This window comes from Rhinopithecus roxellana, chromosome 4 (assembly GCF_007565055.1).
Source record: "Rhinopithecus roxellana isolate Shanxi Qingling chromosome 4, ASM756505v1, whole genome shotgun sequence".
NCBI classification, from domain to species: Eukaryota; Metazoa; Chordata; class Mammalia; order Primates; family Cercopithecidae; genus Rhinopithecus; species Rhinopithecus roxellana.
Window position 1 is genome coordinate 116,504,961 of NC_044552.1, and position 18,877 is coordinate 116,523,837.

Genomic DNA, 18,877 nt, shown 5'->3' on the forward strand with positions numbered 1-18,877 from the left:
ATTTGAAAGCGCAATTTTCGCCAAAAAATTACAGGACTTGCAAAGAAACAGGCACGTACAATCCATATACTGAGAAGAAAAGCAGGCAACATAAACTGCCAGTGACAGCAGTCAGATATTGTCTTTAATAGACAAGGACTTCAAAGTAACTATTATAAATATATTCATAGAACTAAAGGAATGTGTAATAAATGAAGAAAAGGAAAGTTTGGTGACAATAGGGAAAGAAGTTTTATGAAAAGAACCAAATGGAAATTTTGGAGTTAAAGTTCAATAGCTGAGTTAAAAATTTCACCAGAGGGACTCATTAGTGGATTAGAACTGGCAGAAGAAAGAATTAGCAAACTTGAACATAGATCAATATAGATAATGTAATCTAAAGCACAGAGGAAAAAAAATGAAGAAAATGAACAGAGCTGTTGAGAAATGTGGAACACCATTAAGTGCACCATATATATAACAGGTGAACCAGGAGAAAGCAAAAAAATTGAAAATAAAATAAGTAAATAAGTGTGTGTGTATATATGTGTGTGTGTGTGTATATATATATATATTGTTTTTTTGGGACGGAGTCTCGCTCCTTCCCCCAGGCTGGAGTGCAGTGGCGCGATACCGGCTCACTGCAAGCTGTGCCTCCCAGGTTCACGCCATTCTCCTGCCTCAGCCTCCCGAGTAGCTGGGACTATAGGTGCCCGCCGCCACGCCTGGCTAATTTTTTTGTATTTTCAATAGAGATGGGGTTTCACCATGTTAGCAGGATGGTCTTGATCTGACCTCATGATCCGCCCGCCTCGGGCTCCCAAAGTGCTGGGATTACAGGGGTGAGCGAGACACCACGCCCAACCTAAAATAATACATAATGTCTAAAATTTTTTAAAGTTTATTCAAGAATATTAACTTATACATTCAGGAAGTTCAGCTAACTCCAGGTAAGGTAAATGCAAAAAGATCCACAAACAGATACATCATAGTAAAGATGCCAAAAGCTAAAGGCCAAGAGAAAATCTTGGAAGTAGCCAGAGAAAAATGACTCGTCCTCTACGAGAAACTCTGGTAACATTAACAGCTGACTTCTCAAAGGAAACAGTGGGGGCCAGAGACAGTGGGATGACATTCAGAGGATTTAAAGCAGGAGGGTAGAGGGGGACCTGTCAACCAAGAATCTTTTTTTAGCAAAGCTACCTTTCAAAACCGAAGGTGAAACAGACATTCTCAAGTAAATTAAAGCTGAGAGAATTTGTTGCTAACAGACCCACCTTTTAACAAAATGCTAAAGGAAGTTTTTCAGACTGAGACTGACCCCAGGCAGTAATTCAGATCCACATACACACAAAAGAATTCTAGTAAAGATTATCATATTATTATTAAGACAGTATGAATGCACATTTTTTCACCTTTATTCTCTTAACTGGTTTTTAAGAAGCATTTGTATAATATAATATTGTTGAGCCTATAACATATAGAAATATAGTTACCAATAATAATACAAAGAAGGTGGTGAGAGCAAAACAGTATTAGGCTAAGGAAAGGACTCCACATGGCAACTCAAATACCCAGGAATAAATGAAGAAAAAAAAAAAAAAGAAAAGATAAATAAGAAGGTTAATACAGGATTAGTGTTCCATATCCAAAATGCTTGGGAACAGAAGTGTTTTGTGTATCAGATTATTTTGGATTTTTGAATATTTGCATATATATTATGAGGTATCTTAGCAGCAGGACTCAAGTCTAAACATGAAATTCATTTATGTTTCATATACACCTTAAACATGTCTCCTGAAGGTAGTTTTTTACAATATTTATAAATTGTATATGCAGCCTGTCACATGAAGTCAGGTGTGGAATTTTCAGCTTATGGCATCATGTCAGCTGTTAAGTACTTTGAGATTTTGAAGCATTTGGAATTTTGGATCTTTGGATTATGAATGCTGGACCTGTATAGCAGAAGTTAAGATATGTATTTGCTGTTCTCTCTTTTCTTAGCTTCTTTGAAAGACATAAATTTATATAAAGTAAAAATTACAACAGTATATTTTTAACTTTTAACATTTGTAGATATTATATAATAGGTATAACAATACCACAAAAAGGGAGAGAAAGAAATAGAGCTATACAGTGCATAGGATTTCTGTTTCTGTATTAGTATAAATTTGAAGCTCTGATAAGGTATATATGATTAACTTAGAGTGACCACAAAGGAAATAGTTCAAAAATAATTAATAATGAAATAGGCTGAACGCCCCAATTAAAAGACACAGACTGGTAAATTGAATAGAGTCAAGACTCTTCAGTGTGCTGTATTCGAGAGACCCATCTCATGTGCAAAGGCTCAAAATAAAGGGATTAAGGAAGATTTACCAAGCAAATGGAAAGCAAAAAAAAATCAGGGGTTGCAATCCTAGTCTCTGAAATTAAAGAGTTTAAACCAACAAAGATCAAAAGAGACAAAGAAGGCCATTACATAGTGGTTAAGGGATCAATGCAACAAGAAGAGCTAACTATCCTAACTATGTATGCACCCAATACAGGAGCACCCAGATTCATAAAGCAAGTTCTTAGAGACCTACAAAGAGACTTAGACTCCCACACAATAATAGTGGGAGACTTTAACACCCCACTGTCAAACACCCCACTGTCGATATTAGATCAATGAGACAGAAACTTAACAAGGATATCCAGGACTTGAACTCAGCTCTGGACCAAGCAGACCCAAGAGACATCGATAGAACTCTCCACCCCAGATCAGCAGAATATACATTCTTGTCAGCACCACATTGCACTTATTCTAAAATTGACCACATAATTGGGAGTAAAACACTCCTCAGCAAATGTAAAAGAACAGAAATCACAGCAACCTGTCTCTCAGACCACAGTGCCATCCAATTAGAACTCAAGATTAAGAAACTCACTCAAAACTGCAAAACTACATGGAAACTGAACAAGCTGTTCCTGAATGACTACTGGATAAATAACAAAATGAAGCCAGAAATAAAGATGTTCTTTGAAACCAATGAGTACAAACACACAATGTACCAGAATCTCTGGGACACATTTAAAGCAGTGTGTAGAGGGAATTTTATAGCACTAAATGCCCACAAGAGAAAGCAGAAAGATCTAAAATTGACACTCTAACATCACAATTAAAAGAACTAGAGAAGCAAGAGCGAACAGATTCAAAGCTAGCAGAAGGCAAGAAATAACTAAGATCAGAGCAGAACTGAAAGAGATAGAGAAACAAAAAAACCTTCAAAAAAATCAGTGAATAAAGCCAGGAACTGGTTTTTTGAAAAGATCAACAAAATAGACCGCTAGCCAAACTAAGAAGAAAAGAGAGAAGAATCAAATAGACACAATAAAAAATGATAAAGGTGTTATCACCAATCCCACAGAAATCCAAACTATGATCAGAGAATACTATAAACACCTCTACACAGATAAACTAGAAAATCTAGAAGAGTTGGATAAATTCCTGGACACATACACCCTCCCAAGACTAAACCAGGAAGAAGTCGAATCTCTGAATAGACCAATAACAGGTACTGAAATTGAGGCAGTAATTAATAGCCTACCAGCCAAAAAAAGCCCAGGGCCAGACAGGTTCACAGCTGATTTCTACCAGAGTTACAAAGAGGAGCTGGAAACATTCCTTCTGAAACTATTCCAATCAATAGAAAAAGAAGGAATCCTCCCTAATTCATTTTATGAGGCCGTCATCATCCTGATAACTAAAACCTGGCAAAGACACAACAAAAAAGGGAACTATTAGGCCAGTATCCCTGATGAACACCAATGCGAAAATCCTCAATAAAATACTGGCAAATCGAATCCAGCAGCTCATCAGAAAGCTTATCTACCACGATCAAGTCGGCTTCATCCCTGGGATGCAAGGCTGGTCGAACATAAGCAAATCAATAAACATAATCCATCATGTAAACAGAACCGACAACAAAAACCATATGATTATCTCCACAGATGTAGAAAAGGCCTTCGACAAAATTCAACAGTACTTCGTGCTAAAAACTCAATAAACTAGGTATTGATGGAACGTATCTCAAAATAATAAGAGCTATTTATGACAAACCCACAGCCAATATTATACTGAATAGACAAAACTGGAAGCATTCTCTTTGAAAACTGGTGCAAGACAAGGATGCCCTTTCTCATCACTCCTCTTCAACACAGTATTGGAAGTTCTGGCCAGGGTAGTTAGGCAAGAGAAAGCAATAAAGTGCATTCAGTTAGGAAAAGAGGAAGTCAAATTGTCTCTGTTTGCAGATGACATGATTATATATTTAGAAAACCCCATCGTCTCAGCCCAAAATCTCCTTAAGCTGATAAGCCGCTTCAGCAAAGTCTCAGGATACAAAATCAATGTGCAAAAATCACAAACATTCCTATACACCAATAACAGACAAACAGAGAGCCAAATCATGAGTGAACCCCCATTCACAATTGCTACAGAGAGAATAAAATACCTAGGAATACAACTTACAAGGGATGTGAAGGACCTTCTCAAGGAGAACTACAAACCACTGCTCAATGAAATAAAGTAAAAGAGGGCACAAACAAATGGAAGAACATTCCATACTCATGGATAGGAGGAATCAGTATCGTGAAAATGACCATACTCCCCAAAGTATTTATAGATTCAATGCTATTCCCATCAAGCTACCGCTGACTTTCTTCACAGAATTTGAAAAAAAACTATTTTAAATTTCATACGGAACTAAAAAATTATGTGCATTGCCGAGATAATCCTAACCAAAAAGAACAAAGCAGGAGGCATCATGCTACCTAACTTCAAACAATGCTACAAGGCTACAATAACCGAAACAGCATGGTACTGCTTCCAAAACAGATATATAGACCAATGGAACAGAACAGAGGCCTCAGAAATAACATCACACATCTACAACCATCTGATCTTTGATAGACCTGACAGAAACAAACAATGGGAAAAGGATTCCCTATTTTATAAATGGTGCTGGGAAAACTGGCTAACCATATTCAGAAAACTGAAACTGGATCCCTTCCTTACACCTTATACAAAAATTAACTCAAGATGGATTAAAGACTTAAACATAAGACCTAAAACCATAAAAACCCTACAATAAAATCTAGGCAATATCATTCAGGACATGGGGATGGGCAAAGACTTCATGACTAAAACACCAAAAGCAATGGCAACAAAAGCCAAAATATATAAATGGGATCTAATTAAACTAAAGAACTTCTGCATAGCAAAAGAAACTATCAGCAGAGTGAACAGGCAACCTACAGAATGGGAGAAAATTTTTGTAATCTATCCATCTGACAAAGGGCTAATATCCAGAATCTACAAAGAACTTAAACAAATTTACAAGAAAAAAACAAACAACCTGTCAAAAAATGGGCGAAGGATATGAACAGACACTTCTCAAAAGAAGACATTTATGTAGCCAACAAACTTATGAAAAAATGCTCATCACTGGTCATTAGAGAAATACAAATCAAATCCACGAGATACCATCTCACACCAGTTAGAATGGCGATCATTAAAAAGTCAGGAAACAACAGATGCTGGAGAGGATGTGGAGAAATAGGAGCGCTTTTACACTGTCGGTGGAAGTGTAAATTAGTTCAACCATTGTGGAAGACAGTGTGGTGACTCCTCAAGGATCTAGAACTAGAAATACCATTTGACCCAACAATCTCATTGCTGGGTATATACCCAAAGGATTATAAATGATTCTACTAAAAAGACACATACACACATATGTTTATTGCAGCACTGTTCACAATAGCAAAGTCTTGGAACCAACCCAAATGCCCGTCAATGATAGATTGAATAAAGAAAATGTGACACATATACACTGTGGAATGCTATGCAGCCATAAAAAAGGATGAGTTCATGTCCTTTGCAGGGACACGGATGAAACTGGAAACCATCATTCTCAGGAAACTAAGACAAAAAGAGAAAAACACCACATGTTCTCACTCGCAAGTGGGAGTTGAACAGTGAGTACACATGGACACAGGGAGGGAAACATCAGCAGCAGGGCCTGTCGGGAGGTGGTGGACTGGGGGAGGGAGAGCATTAGGAGAAATGCTTAATGTAAATGATGAGTTAATGGGTTCAGCAAACCAACTTAGCATATGTATACATATGTAACAAACCTGCACATTGTGCACATGTACCCCAGAACTTAAAGTATAACAATAATAATTTTAAAATCATTAAAGATTTGAAAGGCTACATTAAAAAAAATTCACTTAATGCAATAAGAAAACAGTAAAGTAGATTAAAGAAACAAACACGAGTCATTAAGAAAACAAAAAGTAAGAATGCTGATGTAAATCAAACTATATCAAAAATAATACTGTGTGAAAGGATTGACCAGTCCAGTGAAAAAGCAGAGATGATCACAGTGGATTTTTTAAAAAAACAAGATCTACCTATATGGTATTTACAGGAAATACTATAGATTCACAGATATAAACAGATTGAAAGTAAAAAGATGGGAAAAGATAGTTATGCAAACAGCAACCACGGAAAGCTTAAGTGACTATACTAATAGCTCCATAAGAATTACTAATTTATATGGAATTACAGGGGACCCAGAATAGCCAAATCAAGAGGAAAGCTGGAAAACTCATACTTCTGGATTTTATTTTATTTTATTTTATTTATTTATTTTTTTAATTATACTTTAAGTTCTAGGGTACATGTGCATAACGTGCAGGTTTGTTACATATGTATACTTGTGCCATGTTGGTGTGCTGCACCCATCAACTCGTCAGCACCCATCAATTCATTATTTATATCATGTATAACTCCCAATGCAATCCCTCCCCTCTCCCCCCTCCCCATGATAGGCCCCAGTGTGTGATGTTCCCCTTCCCGAGTCCAAGTGATCTCATTGTTCAATTCCCACCTATGAGTGAGAACATGCGGTGCTTGGTTTCCAGTTCTTGTGACAGTTTGCTAAGAATGATGGTTTCCAGCTGCATCCATGTCCCTACAAAGGACACAAACTCATCCTTTTTTATGGCTGCATAGTATTCCATGGTGTATATGTGCCACATTTTCTTCATCCAGTCTGTCACAGATGGACATTTGGGTTGATTCCAAGTCTTTGCTATTGTGAATAGTGCCGCAATAAACATACGTGTGCATGTATCTTTGTAGTAGAATAATTTATACTCCTTTGGGTATATACCCAGTAGTGGGATGGCTGGGTCATATGGTACATCTAGTTCTAGATCCTTGAGGAATTGCCATACTCTTTTCCATAATGGTTGAACTAGTTTACAATCCCACCAACAGTGTAAAAGTGTTCCTATTTCTCCACATCCTCTCCAACACCTGTTGTTTCCTGACTTTTTAATGATTGCCCTTCTAACTGGTGTGAGATGGTATCTCATTGTGGTTTTGATTTGCATTTCTCTGATGGCGAGTGATGATGAGCATTTTTTCATGTGTCTGTTGGCTGTATGAATGTCTTCTTTTGAGAAATGTCTGTTCATATCCTTTGCCCACTTTTTGACGGGGTTGTTTGTTTTTTTCTTGTATATTTGTTTGAGTTCTTTGTAGATTCTGGATATTAGCCCTTTGTCAGATGAGTAGATTGCAAAAATTTTCTCCCATTCTGTAGGTTGCCTGTTCACTCTGATGGTAGTTTCTTTTGCTGTGCAGAAGCTCTTTAGTTTAATGAGATCCCATTTGTCAATTTTGGCTTTTGCTGCCATTGCTTTTGGTGTTTTAGACATGAAGTCCTTGCCCATGCCTATGTCCTGAATGGTACTACCTAGATTTTCTTCTAGGGTTTTTATGGTATTAGGTCTAAAGCTGATAAGCAATTTCAGCAAAGTCTCAGCATACAAAATTAATGTGCAAAAATCACAAGCATTCTTATACACCAGTAACAGACAAACAGAGAGCCAAATCATGAATGAACTTCCATTCACAATTGCTTCAAAGAGAATAAAATACCTAGGAATCCAACTTACAAGGGATGTCAAGGACCTCTTCAAGGAGAACTACAAACCACTGCTCAGTGAAATAAAAGAGGACACAAACAAATGGAAGAACATACCATGCTCATGGATAGGAAGAATCAATATCGTGAAAATGGCCATACTGCCCAAGGTTATTTATAGATTCAATGCCATCCCCATCAAGCTACCAATGAGTTTCTTCACAGAATTGGAAAAAACTGCTTTGAAGTTCATATGGAACCAAAAAAGACCCCGCATTGCCAAGACAATCCTAAGTCAAAAGGACAAAGCTGGAGGCGTCACGCTACCTGACTTCAAACTATACTACAAGGCTACAGTAACCAAAACAGCATGGTACTGGTACCAAAACAGAGCTATAGACCAATGGAACAGAACAGAGTCCTCAGAAATAATACCACACATCTACAGCCATCTGATCTTTGACAAACCTGAGAGAAACAAGAAATGGGGAAAGGATTCCCTATTTAATAAATGGTGCTGGTAAAATTGGCTAGCCATAAGTAGAAAGCTGAAACTGGATCCTTTCCTTACTCCTTATACGAAGATTAGTTCAAGATGGATTAGAGACTTCTGGATTTTAAAACATGTTACAAGGCAACAGTAATCAAGACAATGTGATAGTGACATAAAGACAGATATGTAGGTCAACAGAATAGAATTGAGCATTCAGAGAGAAACCCATGTTTAAGGTCAACTGGGGTTTTTTTGTTTGTTGACAAGAGTGCCAAGACAATTTAATAGGGGAAAAGTAGTCTTTTCAACAAATTTTGCTAGGTCAAATAGCCACATGCAAAAGAATGAAATTGGACCCTTGTTTCATACCACATAGGAAAACTAACCTAAAGTGAATCATAGACCTTAGTGTCAGAGCTAAAATTGTAAAAGTCATAGAAGAAAATATATGAGTAAAATCTTCATGACTTTGGATTTGGCAATGGATTCTTAGCTATGACACTAAAAGCATGAACCACAAAAGAAGAAAGAGATAAATTGGACTTCATCAAACATTAGGAGCTTTTGTGTTTGAAAGGACACTATTAAGAAAGTGAAAAGACAACCCACAAAATGGGAAAAAATACTCTAAATTATATGTGATGATAAGGAGTGTGCATCTATAATATATAAAGAACTCTTAAGAATGAGTAACAAATAACTGAATTTAAAAATTGGCAATGAATCTGAATAGACATTTCTACAAAGAAAATAAACAAATGACTAATAAGCACCAGAAAAGGTATTCAACATCATTAGTCACCAGGAAAATGCATATCAAAACTACACTGAGATATCACTTCATACCCACAACGTTGGCTATAATGAGGAAGTCAGACAATGAAAAAGATTGGGGACAATGTGGAGAAATTGGAACTCTCATTTAATGCCCCTGGAAATGTAAAATCGTGTTGCTACTTTGGATAATAGTCCGGTAGTTCCTCAAGTGGTTAAGCATGGAGTTACTGTATGACTCAGCAATTTCACCCCTAGAAATATGTATATATTTAAGATAAGTGAACACATAAGTCCACACAGAAACTTGTAAATTAATTTTTATAGCAATATTGTTTATTATAGCCAAAAAGTAGATTACTTATGATTTGATGGATCAATTTAAAAATTTTGATACATTTATACAATGGAATATTGTTTGGCTATAAGAAAGCATGAAGTATTGAAACATGCTATAACATTGATGAATACTGAAAACGTTATTCTAAGTGAAAGAAGCCAGTCACAAAAGTCACATATTATTTCATTTATATGAAATATCCAGAATAGTTAAATCTATGGAGACGGGGTTGGGCATGGTGTCTCATGTCTGTAATTCCAGCACTTTGGGAGGCAGAGGCGGGTGGATCACTTGAGGTCAGGAGTTTAAGATCTGCCTGGCCAATATGGTGAAACCACGTCTCTTCTAAAAATACAAAATTAGTCGTACATGGTGGCATGCGCTTTTAATCCCAGTTACTCGGGAGGCTGAGGCAGGAGAATTGCTTAAACCCGGGAGGCAAAGGTTGCAGTGAGCTGAGATTGTGGCACCGTACTCCAGTCTGGGCAACGGAAGGAAAGTCCGTCACACACCAAAAAAAAAAAGTTAAAAAAAAAAGGTCTGTAGAGACAGAAAGTAGGTTAGTGATTGCTTAGAAGGACTCAGGATAGCTAAAGAGTATGGAATTTCAAGATATTGAAAATAGTGTAAAATTGTGATGATGGTTGTACAAGTCTGAATATACTAAAAAACCATCGAACAATATATTTTAAATGAGTAAATTGTATAGTATGTGAATTATATGATAATAAAGCTCTCCTTTTAACAAAAAGGCCAGGTGTGGCTCACACATGTAATCCCAGTGCTTTGGGAGGCCAAGGTGGGAGGATCACTTGAGACTAGGAGTTTGAGGCCAGCCTGGGCAACATAGCAAGACTTCCATCTCTACAAAAAGCTTTTTAAAAAAAATTAGCCAGGAGTGGTGGCACGCACCTGTAGTCCTAGCTACTTGAGAGGCTGAGGTGGGAGGACTGCTTGAGCCCAGGAGATGGAAGTTAGAGTGAGCTATTATCACACCACTTCTCTAGCTGGGATGATAGAGTAAGAGTGTTCTTTAAAAAAAAAAAAAAAAAAAAAACACTCATTTTGTTTTTAAAGGTAGTTCAGTTAAAGCAAAAATAAACCGCATCTAAAATGAGAAGTTATTTTAAAAAGTTGTAAAAAGTTTTCAAGTAAAAGGCAAGTATGCTGTATGTTCCTTAGCCACTAGCCTCATCGCATGGAAAACATTCTCTACTACCTAATATTAATTAAGTTGATGTTCATCATATATTTTGTGTTCCTGCTATAATGGGTTACAGTTTCTGAACATTTTTTTATTCTTGGAAAAAGCACTTTTTTCTCTGGTTTCTTATATTTAATGTGTCAAAAACAACATAAGAATTTAGTAGCATTCAGAGCATATTGGTTTTTCTACATCCTTTCTTGGTATTTTTGCATTATTTTTGTGTACAAGCACACAATTTTAAAGGATTTGGTTAAATATTTAAAGAATGTTAGTATTCTTTTTATGCTTTGTTATCCTTTGAAAGGAAGATAGCATCACAAACAACATTTTTGCATACACATTTGGCTAATTTTAAGTGAAAAGAAATTGTTCATGGTATCTAGTTTGCTACTTATATGTTTGTGAGGGGGTGGGAGGAATATGCTTATGAATTTTTAAAAAATCAATCTGCTTGTCTGTAAATCAGCTGAATTTTTAAAGGCTTTCTTTTGTCGGTATGTTACTGTTTGTAGGATTAGGATGGTGTAATGTTTTTGAATATGGGCACCTTTCTAAGAGAAAAATAGATTTAAAAACACTTTTAAACTTTTTTATTTTCTTAAAATGGAAGATAGGTATACTTTAGAATAAAACAAAAACTTAGAACTATTTCATTTTGAGAAATAGAAAAAAGATGTACATACTTTAAGAAAACAACATGTTTTTCTAAATCAAGAGCGTTCATAAAAATGAGGATCCAGATGGTCAATTCAGACACAGTGCGTAATGCTATAATTTTTCCTTCTAGTTAAGAGGCTGGCCACAGAGAGCCTGCAATACGTGGTAAAAGCCTGCCAAGTGGGGTCAGAAGAAGAACCTTCCGCCCAGCTGACTTCTGTGTTTAGGTAACTGGAAAATATGCCAACTGGCAAGGAGACTATTGCCAGCCATTTGACAGCCAACATGTTTTTTAAATAACTAATTATCCAAAACATAATGTGTTACTACTTGTTTATAGTATTTCAATTATTGTATTTTTGGCAGTAGTTTTGTTACATTATGATGTTTTATTGAAAAATAAAAGTGCCAGTGAAAAAGTGAAGGGACTTAAAATTACCTGTGAATTTAGTAAGAAAGAATCTTGCATGAACAGTCGTGTGTCTCTTAATGATAGGGATAAGTTCTGAGAAACGTATAGTTAGCCAATGTCATCACTGTGTGACCCTCAAATAGAGTGTACTTATACGACAAACCTAGGTGCTATAGCCCACTATGCACCTAGACTATACGGTGTGGCCTAATGGTCCTAGACTACAAATCAGTATAACATGTCACTGCGCTGAATACTGTAGGCGGTTGTAACACAGTAGTAAATATTTGTGTATCTAAATGTATCCAAACATAAAAGGTACAGTAAAAATGCAGTATTTTAATCTTCTTATACTGAACCACCATTGTATTTTACACCATACAGTAAAAACGCAGTATTTAATCTTCTTATACTGAACCACCCTCTTCAGTCACTGACTGAAATGTCATTACCTGGCCCTAGACTGGGTTTGAGAGGGTAAAGTGGGAAACGTGAGTCATGATGACGAGTACACAGGCCTTCAGACCTTGCCAGACATGTTCCTCAGGATTGTAGAAGTACATGTCACTGCTTTTCTGACTTGCTTTAAGATACTAAGAGTAGCTCCAGAAAGCTCTGTTATGTTTAATTTGTGAAGCATGGACTTTATAGAAGTAGATCTGTTGTTCATAAGAATAACAGTGCAACTTGAGGCATATTTTCTTTTTCTTCCCTCTCTTGTTCCCTTTAGAGTCTTGTGCTGTTAGGGCAGTATGTTTTTGTATTTCTTTCTGAAGATTTCTACCAGTTTACCTTTATTATTCCTATGTCTGTCTTACCACTACCATGATAAATAATTTGTGTTCGTTTCCTTCATTCTATGTTGGATCTTTGGTACCTCCATTTTTCTCATCACATAATTAGTGCCTTTCAAGTGTTTATAGTTTATTTAAATTGTGATCACTCAGTGATTTGTGAAAATTGTGAAGCCCTAGGAGGGGAGAAAAGGATTTTATATGATCAAAGATTGAATGTTTTCTATAATTTACTAAGCTAGGTGGCTTTTATTTTGTTGATTGGTAGTGGAGGGTAGAGGTTTTAAGGCTAAAACATAGAATTTTTATTTATAAAGACCTTCTATGGGTCTAAAGTCTTTTGTTCAGTTAAGGAACATAAAAATATATTAGGAGTAACTTGCCTTCCTCATAAAAATATTGTTTGATTTATGTAGAGCTACAAAGAACTAAAAAGTAACTAGGAAATCTGACTTTTTTCTCTTATTGTCTCCCATATCCTTTCCACTCAGATTTCACTGTGTAGAATATTGCAAAAAAGTCCTGGGATTAGATTTTTACCCCTTCTTCTCCCTCCGAAGCTTCCAACTCCTCTCTTCGCCGCTTCTCCCACAGTGCTTTCACTCTGGTCGTGGCTCAACTTAAATAAGCCATTTCAATTCTTTATTTTAAAGTGTTTTAAATAGTTTTCATATTGCATCCAGATTCTTACAGTCATCTTATATGAAATGATCTTTGTTATGTTCAGTTCATGGTTGATTGTCATGTAGATACCAGCACAAGGAATTGCCCCAGGAGTAATCCTAAATATACCTGTTTTACTTTCAGGCAGTTTATCCAGAATTATGGTATGAGGTACTATTATCAGGTTTACAGCATTTTAGAAACAGTAGCAACATTGGACCAGCAGGTTGTCATCCACTTGATTTCTACCCTCACTCAATCTCTGAAGGATTCAGAGCAGAAATGGGGCCTTGGCAGGAATATAGCACAAAGGTATGTTTGATAATGTAATTACATTTTGGGGGGGGCAGTGATTATAAAATCTATATTTCATCTTATAGAAATGATTTATTTTCTTATTCCCCAAAATTTGGATGTGTTCTTTTGAGATGAAAAATGTTTCAGTTTCAAACTGATAGTTATCAGTTTGACAAAGTGTGAATAGTAGAGCATGGCTTATCAACAAACTTAGCAAAATCAATACATACATTTGCATGTTTTTCCTTTCAAAGTGAGCACTTTAGAAAGCTGTATATTTCAGCACTGCTGCTGTTGCTCAAAACGCATTTCAGTGTTCCTCATTGGGAAGTGGACCTCATAGCCTTGGATGTCTTGTTTTTTAATAAAATTTATGATGACAAATCATAACCCTTTGAGGGATGCTTGATTTATTTAGTCAGCTGTATCATATGTCTAGTGAATAAGTGACCCTATTAGACAATATAGGTTTTGGTCAAAAATAGGAAATATGACTTTTTTTATAGGCTCATAACTCAACTGAAAATAGTGCTGGACTATTTAGAGTCTCAACATTGTGGGAATAAGCCTATATTTATTTCTTAAAAAAATTGTTTTAGAGTAGTCAGTACTCACAGTGGAATTTTTTGTCCTAAAGGTTATTAAAGAATCAAAATACAGTTATGTGTTGCTTAACGACAGGGATAGGTTCTAAGAAATGTGTAGTTAGGCAATTTCATCATTTGTAAACATCAAATAGAGTATATTTACACAAACCTAGATGGAATAGCCTACCACACACCTAGGCGATGTGGTGTGACCTATTGCTCCTAGGCTACCAACTTGTATAACATGTTACTGTACTGAATACTACAGACAGTTGTTTCACATCATGGTAAGTATTTGTGTATCTAAATATATGAAAAGGTAGAAAAGGTACAATAATTATATGGTAGCAAAGATTTTAAAATGATATACCTATATAGGGCACTTAACAGTGAGTGGAGCTTGCAGGACTGGTAGGTTGCTCTGGGTGAGTCGGTGAGTGAGCAGTGATAAATGTGAAGGCCTAGGTCATTACTGTACACTATTATAGTAGACTTTATAAACAATACACTTAGAGTACATTAAAGTTATTTTTAAAATTTTTAATTTTTCAATAATGCATTAACCTTAGCTTACTCTTTTTTACCTTTTAAACTTTTTCTTTAACTTTTTTACTCTTGTAAAAATACTTAGCTTAACACACACATTTGTATAGCTGTACAAAAATATTTTCTTTCTTTATATTCTTGAATGCCTTTTTTCTATTTTGAATTTTTTTTTATTTTTAAACTATTTTGTAAAAAATGAAGACACACATGCATTAGCCTGAGCCTACACAGGGTCAGTATGATCAACATCACTGTCTTCCACCTCTACATCTTATTTCACTGGAAGGTCTTCAGGACCAGTAACACACATGGAGCTGTCATCTCCTTTGATAAGGAAGCCTTCTTCTGGAATACCTCCTGAAGGACCTGCCTGAGTCTGTTTTACAGTTATCTTTTATTTTTATAAGTATAAAGAAGAGTACACTCTAAAATAACAATAAAAAGTAAAGTATAGTAAACACATAAATTAAACCAGTAACATGATTGTTTCTTATTATCAAGTATTATAAACTGTGTACAATTGTGTGTGCTAGACTTTTATATGACTGACAGTACAGTAGGTTTGTTCACACCTGCATCACCACAAACACGTGAGAAAGGCATTACACTAAGACATTACAATAGCTACAGCATCACCAGGCATTAGGAATTTTTCAGTACCATTATAATCTTAATGGGACCCATCATTGACCAGAATGCAGCCCATCATTTACCAAAATGTTGCTAATGCAGTGCATGACTATAATCATATGCATGTGTCTGTGTATATGTATCTATACAAATACACAGTCTAATGAATATGCATATTCCAATTTTTAGATGAAAATTTTTTATTAAACAATGTCCTATATGAGATCTTTCTTGGAGACATGACTATATTGACTATAGCTTTAGCAAACTAATGGAATCCAGTTTTTCAGTACAGTAAATGAAAACCATATAAAAGGGATGGGGGGGGGCAGACTGGAGAGATCATCCTTGTAAAGCTTTTGTATGCCAGAATGGAACATCTCCTTTCTTCTGCATAGGGACTTGGTTAGCCTCCTATGGTTTTCTAGAGAGAGAAGATTGAATCACTTCAAATTGTAGTTTGAAGAAGTCGTGTTTATTGTCATGTCACAAAACAAGCTCATGTGCAGACATGTCTCACATCTGACTTCTCTGAGCAGTCTTCAAATTTGAATGAAAAAACTAGAGAGGCTATGTGTGAACCACCCTAATGCAGTATGTTGTTAAAACAAATATTCAGGCCTACTACCTTGTGTGATTGTGCAGGCCCATAAGAAGGCTGGTTTTAAAGGTTCTGAATAGAACAGGTATTTAGACTAGTGAGATAACTGCTAGGCACACTAAATCATCTAAAACACCTCCCAGTTACATTCTCTACATACTAGAGAATGTAGGAGGAAAGACAGTATTTTATTTTCAAACGTCGTTACCTATAAGAGGTTAAAAGAAGAAAATGGGATACATACTGAAATTGCTACACAGGTCTATTTTATGGTTACAGAATTTTTGTTTTAATACTTAGGTTTGTGATACAAGTCTTCTCATTGTAATCATACCATCATTGTCCTTAAATAATATTCCATGAATGTATTTTATTACCTGTGAGCATTATAATATTTCAGAAGGTTAGTGAACTTATGGTTTTTTTAGCACACATTTTATATATAAAAATCACACTTAAACTCAATACATCTTAACATCTAGGTTTACTCACAACAGATATAAAACATTACTTTTTTTTTTTTTTTTTTTTTTTTTTTTTATTATACTTTAAGTTCTAGGGTACATGTGCATAACGTGCAGGTTTGTTACATATGTATACTTATGCCATGTTGGTGTGCTGCACCCATCAACTCGTCAGCACCCATCAATTCATCATTTATAAAAACATTACTTTTTAAGAAGTGTTGTGCTAAGCCTGCTGGACAGATGGCTAGATAGATAGATGGATGATGGACAGCCAGACTTAATTTGTAAATACTTAAATGAAAAATAATGAAAATGGTAATAAATATATTTGCTTTCTTTTCTTTTTTTTAAACAGGGAAGCATATAGCAAACTTTTGTCTCACCTTGGACAGGTGGGACAAGATGAGATGCAGAGACTGGAAAATGATAATACTTAATATATTTTCTGATTCATCCTGTCTATTGATTATCAGTATCTAAAGCCACATTGTTCCACTCCAATTCCTACTTTTAATTAATTGTATAATGTTCTGTTTAAAATAATTTCTAGGATTTTTTTCCTTTTATATCTGTAAGTAAAAAAATGTATAAATAAGGAACTAAAGGTTAATTAGCAACTATGTAATAGGATCCTTGGAACTTTGCAAAACTGCATTCTACCTTGATGAAATTTTAAACTAAATTAAAGAAACTTTTTCTAACTGGGAGTGTTTTCTGTGTATGAGTATTAAGCAGATACTTAAGCAGATACTTCATCCATGGACTTTTGTTGTAATATGACTTCCTACCTTTCTGCATTGTAACTGATTTGTCATGTTTATTTTTTATTTTTACAATAATAGTTATGTTTTAAAATGATACTTTTTCAATAATACATTATACTGACTACCCTATACGTTTTTTTTTGGTGGGGGAAAGGTGTTGGGAAATATGACTGTGTATTTGTTTTTCTTTTTTATATGTGTGAGGCAAGTTAATAAATAAAACCCTTACAAAGCACACTTAACTGTGTTAGGAATGAGACTGAATCTGGCTAAAGGATTATACAGCTGATATCCAAAAAAATGTGTAAACATGCCAACAGGGTTTATATTTAGGTTCCAAGAGTTGCCAAATTTTTTCTTTATTCATGATTTCTTTTGAAGTTATTATTTTTAAAAAATCAGGAGGAGGAAATAAAGGAGACTTTAAGAGGAGAATAAATAAAAATATTCTAGAAAAGTAATAATAGTAGTGGTCTGAGAAGTCAGCTGATCTATCTTCTTGCTCTTTAGCCAGAGCTTCTTATAACTTAACATTTTATCCAAGAAACCTGTTTAGTTTCCTTTAACAACATTGTTTCTCAACTTTTGAACTCTTACCTCATCCAGATTGTTTTACCAGCTGGATCTTATCTTTGACTCCTTTTCATAGTGATCATTATTTGGTTGAAAGAACTCCGGTCCTAGTTTTGGGAACCCACCTGGGTCTCAAACTCAGCTTTGCTTTATGATCTTGAGCTAGTTACATAACCTTTCTCAGTCTAGTTTCTTCATGGAGAAGAAAAGAAGAATCCCTTTACTATTTGACAGTGTTATTATGAGAATCAGTGGGATAAATGTGAAAACATTTGGTGACCCATATTCTGTTGGGAAATGTACAGACATGATTAGTTTATTACTCATGCACAATTAAGGCAAAGAACACCTCTCAATTTTATCTTTCTCTAATGATATGTACCAGATGAATGATCCCACTTTCCAATGTTTTCTTACATCATATTTTCTAACTTTGAAGTAATTTGTTTCCTTCTTGGGATTATAGTCTTTATCATGTTTCTTACTCTTCCTTCAAGAAAAGATTTCAACCCTTCTGTGGCTCAAGGAGTATCTTTAAAAAAGAAATACTTTGCAGTCAGCATTCTATAGTGAATAGTTCTCTCTTAATTGTAATCAGTGAAATCCAAAGGAGTATCTGTTATTTTCATAACATATAAATGGTCTTTCTCTCAAATCAACTTCATCAAATGGAATAAACGAAAGCTTAAGGCTGCTTAATAGACTTCATAACACTGAATTTCTTTTCATCATGATAGTGACTTACTAAACAAATAATGTATGGCTTGGCAAGTTCCAGCAGTTACTGAGGAGTTTTATCTATTTAAGGTGATGCCTTTAAAGAGGTTATTTATGTGTGTATGTGTGTGTGTGTGTATATATGTTTTTTTTTTTTTCAAAGGAGATTGATTAAAGATATGTTTGAGAATCTTGCTCCTTAGAGTATGAAACATTTAAAGGATAGGAAAAGCTGCTACTGAATCATGCTTTAGGACATATATCTGTAGATACCAAGAATAACTAAAATTTGTACTTAAAAATGGTAACAACAAAGTCTGTAACAATATGTATGTGTATTATATGTTTTGTATTTATGTATAAGTAAAATTTTTTTAAAGCTTTTTTTTTTAATTGA

General features: G+C 35.1%; 1 protein-coding gene across 2 annotated transcripts in view; it reads left to right on the forward strand.

The window, feature by feature from the left end:
• Nucleotides 1–18,877, forward strand: part of MMS22L (MMS22 like, DNA repair protein) — a 145,854-nt gene extending 126,977 nt beyond the window's left edge. For both annotated transcript variants that reach the window (XM_030929377.1, XM_030929378.1), the window contains 3 exons: nucleotides 11,560–11,656; nucleotides 13,443–13,610; nucleotides 16,782–18,877. In XM_030929377.1, the coding sequence (XP_030785237.1) occupies nucleotides 11,560–11,656; nucleotides 13,443–13,610; nucleotides 16,782–16,863 (347 nt within the window). In that variant the 3' untranslated portion in view covers nucleotides 16,864–18,877. The remainder of the gene's footprint in view (nucleotides 1–11,559; nucleotides 11,657–13,442; nucleotides 13,611–16,781) is intronic.